Below are 6,051 nucleotides of genomic sequence, written 5' to 3'. Positions count from 1 at the left end.
GGCGATTGGTCTAATTTGTTCATTGCTTTTAATTTCTGTAATCCATGTATGGTCTCTTATTGTTACATTTGCAATGATACATCTGGAATTAGCACTGCAAGTGAAGTTATCTTGCTTTCGATTCATTGAAGAATGCTTCCATCTCCATGACGTAACGACCCCTTCTTTAATTGTAATACGTCGCCCGGGGGCAGCGCCTCTTACCCCATACCATATTCCAAGGATTCCAAGGCACACGTATATCTGCAAGTTTCAGAAAACATTATTACTCTCTCAAATAACATTTCTCCTGAGGGACATATTCCCATTTTTCCACTCCCGGTTTCATTACAAGGAGAGCCTTATCTTTCCCGATTGCAATCACCTCCGCTGGTTCCGGAGGTCCTCTAGGATTACTAATCCAGATTTTGGCTCCTACGTTTACGGTATTTGTAGCTCCAAACCCCCCTTCCCCTCTTACAGTCAACTGAGAAGGAGGGGTTATTTCCCTAATTGGCACGATATAGATTGGTATCAATAACAATTGAGCTACTCGTTCCCCCTTCGCAATTATTACATCATTTTCTCCTAAATTTATCAATATGACTTTAACCTCCCCTTGATAATCAGCATCAATTACTCCCCCTAAAGTGATAATTCCTCTTATAGCAAAACTGGAAAGGGTAGCTAATTGCCCATAATGCCCTGTGGGAATTTTTACTCCTACTCCGGTAGGAATAACTTTTACCGATTGGGGATTTATAACCAATGTATCCATACTGTACATATCTAATCCCGCAGCCAATGGCGTGGCCCGGTAAGGAATATTGGCTTCAGGGTGTATTTTCCAATATTCCATGGCAGCTATGGACAGTTTCCCAATCGTCAAATTGGGGGTTAACATTCTCATTAACGGGGTAGTTGATTCCGTTAAAGGCCGATTGTTCAATTTTTGTAATGCTGTAGATACATTATCCCTCCATTGCCCATATTTGCCATCTGTAGTTAATTTTTTAAGGGCCTCCTTCTAAAGTCCATTCATCCGTTCAATTAATCCCGCTGCTTGGGGATAATAGGGCATGTGATATACCCATTCAATATTATTTTCCTTAGCATATTCTTTTACCTGCCCTCCCGTAAAATGTATTTGTAAGGGCATACCATAATACTGAATAATCATATCTAAAGTCCTTAGAGTGCTCCATTGTGATGCAGAGGCACAAGGGAATGCTGGTAACAATCCCGAGTATGTATCTACAGCAGTACACATATATTTACATTTACGACTTTCGGGTAACGGTCCTATGAAATCCATTTGCCAAACCTGGGCTGGCAATCGCCCCCTGCCTATGTGCCCCATTACCGTATGTGGTACTTCCCGTTTCTTGATATGTTGACACACCGGACATTTTCCGATCACATGTTTGATCACATCTATCGTCAAAGGAATCCCTCGTTCCTGAGCCCACCTGTAAGTAGCTTTTTCTCCAAGATGTTCACTTTTCTGATGCGCCCAAATGGCTGTACCTTCCAACCATTCTTCCACCTTAGGAATTTCATTAGTAGTGGTTACAGAAATGGCGGCTGCAGCATCTGCTTGGGAATTAAACAATCGTTCCATTGAATCAACAGGCATATGTGCATCTACATGAAATACTGACACTGTTGTTTCCTGTACAATTTCTTCTATGTCTTGCCACAATTCTTTACCCCACAGTTCTTTACCATGAATTAACCAATTATGGGACTTCCACCCCATTAACCATGTAGCAAGACCATTAGCGACCGACCAGGAGTCAGTAAAAAGATGACATTCCCCTCCTCTTTCTTTCCTTAAAGCAGTGACTACCGCCATCAATTCAGCGTATTGACTGCTCATTCCTTTTCCCTCCATCACCAGGGTAGTATCAGTTTTAGGGTTATAGGCCACACTTTTCCATTTCCGCTCTCCCCCCAAATATTTGGCAGACCCATCTGTGAACCAAGCATGTTTTTGTTGTTCTGACGTGAGATTATCAAATCCCACTCCCCATTTCACTGGGGATTCATGAGCATATACTGGCTTTATGATTTCCAGCTCTCCGTTAGGAATATTAGCTATTTTTTCGTGCAAAGTAGCTACCCCATGCTCACCTATTTTAGCTCTTTGGGAAATGTACCATTTCCATTTAATAATACTTTGTTCCTGAGCATGTCCTACTCTATTTGTCTTGTGATTAGACATTACCCATTGCATAATTGGAATTTGTGGTCGCAATAGTACTGTATGACCTAATGTAATTTGTTCGGTCTCTGCCAACGCCCAATAACATGCTAAAAGTTGTTTTTCAAAGGGAATATATTTTACCCGTTTTCCACTTTGTTTTTGCCATAATGACCAATTAGCATGCATTTGATTAATAGATACATGTAATTCCACTTCCCCTTCTCTCATGGGCCACAAATCTACAGCTGTCTGTATGGCTTGTTTAGCATTTTCAAAAGCAACCTGCTGTTCTTCTCCCCACATAAACTCATATTTCTTACGAGTTACCTTGTATAACGGGCTCAGTAGTTGACTCAAATGTGGAATATGTTGTCTCCAAAATCCAAATAAACCAATGTATGATTGCATCTCCTGCTTATTCTTTGGAGTAGGAAAATCTAATATTTTTTCGTTTTGCTTTCTCTGTGATTTCTCTATGTCCTCTATTCCACTGAATTCCTAAAAATTTTACTGATGTTGCCGGTCCTTGTATTTTTTGTTGGATTTATTTCCCATCCCTTCTTTTTCATATGGTCAATTAATAAATCCAACTGCCCTTTCTTCCTTATGTATCTGTTAGTTTGTATGTCAATATGTCAAACTCATGTAATTTACTATAAATAAGTATATGTGTACACCTTTTGTTTTTATTTGTAAATCGCTTAGCAAATTATAAACTTGAAACTCACAAATTTCCATATTTTTCTTGCTCTATCTGTAAAACTGATTCTGGCCCCTGTATTAATTAACATTGGGGTGGCCGCAAGTGCCCAAAATCAAAGGTGCTACATACCGCAAGCTGAATTCAGAGTCTGACTTCTTTCCCTTATCCTGCGTCTCCAAAATTGAGTCCACAGGAAAGTGATAGGAGTCCGGCAGGGCTGTGAAGGTTTTTTTTTTTTTTATTTTGATCCTTCTCTCTTTCTTTTTCATTATAATTTGTTTTGTTTTTTAAATATATGCCTTTCTGACTGTCTGTTTTAATAATTACACAAATGTATTTCTACCCTTTTTCATTTTGTTTCGGTAAGTTCCCCAAACACACCTGAAACCTACTTACAGGGAGCTCTTATTCATTCTGTCCACTGAATATACATTAACATTTTATAACATTTCCAATATTCTTTTATCATTCTTAAAAACTTATTTCAGACAATTTGTCTATGTATCAAACAAGCTGCTGAAAAGTTCTCAGCCGGCCTACAAACAAGGCTGAAAACTAGTCAGCCTGCTTGTCACTACAACAAAGGAGAAGGAGGGGCTGTCCTCCTCCTCTTCCCGCCAAAGACTGCCACAGAATCAGAATCAGATCTCCGACTCCAACTCAACCACTTCACCCACCCTATTCAACATTTACATATCCTCTCTAGGACACCCACTGCAAAAAAACAAACCTGATCTATTACATATATGCAGACGACATCTCCATCCTAATCCCAGTGAATAGCATAACAAATGAAACCTCAAAATACATTACTCATATAATGACCGAAAAAGAACATTGGACAAGCAACTTCAAACTGAAACTTAACACAGAAAAAAAAACACAAAAATCTTCCTTGCAAGCCCAACGGATAAAATTGCCAATTCAACGCTACATATAAAAGACCATGATTACCCGATTACCCAATTACCAACACAATAAAAATATTGAGAGTCACATTGGACAAACACACCTCACTATGATTGAACACACGAATATTGTGGCAACAAAATGTTTCACGATGTTATGGAGATTAAAGACCATCAAAAAATACTTCGACCCACTTTCGTTTAGATTACTAGTGCAATCACTAGTGCTTTCTACCCTGGACTATTGTAATATCGTTTATTTGGGTATCATTCAGAACTAAGCTGTCCGCTTGATATATGGATTCCCCCACCACAAACCACTGCACTAGCTGTCAGTCGAGGCAAGAATATTATTCAAGTTCTCCTGCATATGTTTCAAGCTAGTTTGGGGACTAGCACCTACGTATCTACAAACCCACTTTGCACTCCACAACCCAACAAGACAAACCAGAAACAGCTATCTTTTGATAGTGATCTAACTTATCTCTTAAAAGCTTACCACTACATTCCAGCATAAGACAATGCCTCTCTGCTTCCACTTGCGCCCGTTCTGCTTTAATATATTCCTGAACTGCTGTTTGCAACCGCATGTGCACTATACGGTATGCAGAAGTTAATACCCAGCTCCTTCGAGCCAGAGCAACTACATAACCCGATTTATCGGGGCATTTTTCTAAAGCTTGTACAAGATCAAGTGGTTCTGCCCTTCCCAGAACCCAGAGCAACTACATCACCCGATTTATCGGGGCATTTTTCTAAAGCTTGTACAAGATCAAGTGGTTCTGCCCTTCCCAGAACCCAGAGCAACTACATCACCCGATTTATCGGGGCATTTTTCTAAAGCTTATACAAGATCAAATGGTTCTGCCCTTCCCTGAACCTTTTCCCATGACACTGCTAATCCATGATTATTGGCTAGTTCTTGTGCTATCAAATTATATGGTGCCTCGGTCCAGCCGGGCACCTCTATAGGTTCTTTTAAGGATTTCTCTTTTTTCTTGAACATTCCTGTATCACAAGAGCGTTCAAGTTTTCTTTCGAGAAATCCTGCCGACTACGCCAATTAATGTATTACTATTTAAAAAAAGTTTATCAAAGACCTTCGGTCACTTTCCTCATTGGAAAGAATACCAAGAGTTCAAAATAGTATACAAATTAAGTTTTATTACATAAATATAGTATTTCTAGCCATAATCATTAATTAAGTACAGAGTTTGAATCAATACGTTACCGGTTATTGCATCATCACTCCGTCGGGGGACCGCGATCAGGAGGCTTATTCAATAGGTCATCACACAGCTCGTCAGCAGTGGAAAAGTCCCTACCTTTTTTCAGGGAAAGCACCATTTATATTGTACTTTTTACCCATCCCCTCCTTGTGGATTGGATAATCAGATGCGTGCTACTTGCATGCTGAACTGATAATCACCAATCAGTATGTGTTAGAAACACCTAGCCTGGCTCGTGAGCTGAGTACCCATCCCCTCATTGTGGATTGGATAATCAGATGCGTGCTACTTGCATGCTGAACTGAAAATCACCAATCAGTATGTGTTAGAAACACCTAGCCTGGCTCGTGCTAATCGCATGTTGAGCTGATGTGCTTCTGTGATCACCAATCAGTATGTGTTTATGACTTGTTTTCATAGTACTTGTGTTTTTCCTGTAACAACTGCCACGTATCCAAGGCAATCTCACTCAATATTAATATTCCTCACATTCCATTCGTTTCTCATTTGTATCACAGGGCCTAAATACATAAACATTAAAAGGATGCATTTCAAAAAGATTTCTGGGTAGAACTTTATCTTATCAGGCTGGTGTTTGGAGTACAACTATAAGTGGTTTATTTCTGAATTCAGTCTCTTACCAAATATTTAGAAAATCTGTGAAGATTTATTTATATGATAAATTTGTTTAACAAACTGTAGTTATTTGATGGATATATTTCTGTATGTACTTCATCTGCGTTTGGAAGATCTTCTCAAGGTAAACCACTCTGAACTATCAAGTTATAGCGGGTTATAAATTATAAATAAAATTTTATTATTATCAGTAAGTCAGTTATGATTTCAAATTGAAATTGATAAACAAATTATTTCAAATAAAAAAAAAGTCAGCAGAGCAAGGCACTACTATTAAATGTAATTGTCATGGGACAGGATTATGGACTAATCCATCAATATTGATAAGTGTGGACATGTGAATTACAAGTGCATATATGGCAAGAATTAATATGTACGTAGGGCTCATGG

General features: G+C 38.9%; 1 protein-coding gene across 1 annotated transcript; it reads right to left on the bottom strand.

Moving 5' to 3' along the window:
* Positions 1-200: 200 nt before the first annotated feature.
* Positions 201-1,911, bottom strand: LOC117348018 (ribonuclease H-like). The gene is made up of 2 exons (XM_033919595.1): positions 1,449-1,911; positions 201-243 (listed from the first exon to the last, which is right to left on the bottom strand). Exons 1-2 carry the CDS (start codon positions 1,871-1,873, stop codon positions 201-203), a joined length of 468 nt encoding a protein of 155 aa, XP_033775486.1. The 5' UTR covers positions 1,874-1,911.
* Positions 1,912-6,051: the final 4,140 nt, after the last annotated feature.

The sequence above is a fragment of the Geotrypetes seraphini genome, chromosome 14 (assembly GCF_902459505.1).
Source record: "Geotrypetes seraphini chromosome 14, aGeoSer1.1, whole genome shotgun sequence".
Classification (NCBI taxonomy): Eukaryota; Metazoa; Chordata; class Amphibia; order Gymnophiona; family Dermophiidae; genus Geotrypetes; species Geotrypetes seraphini.
This window is presented reverse-complemented; position numbering and strand designations above follow the sequence as displayed.

What these genes read in the sequence shown, in the direction of transcription:
- LOC117348018 (XM_033919595.1), bottom strand. Translation starts at nt 1,873, where the DNA reads ATGGAGGGAAAAGGAATGAGCAGTCAATACGCTGAATTGATGGCGGTA. An exon ending in GGAGAAAAAGCTACTTACAG is followed by an intron (nt 244 to 1,448) that starts GTGGGCTCAGGA and finishes TGAAACTTGCAG; the next exon opens with ATATACGTGTGCCTTGGAAT.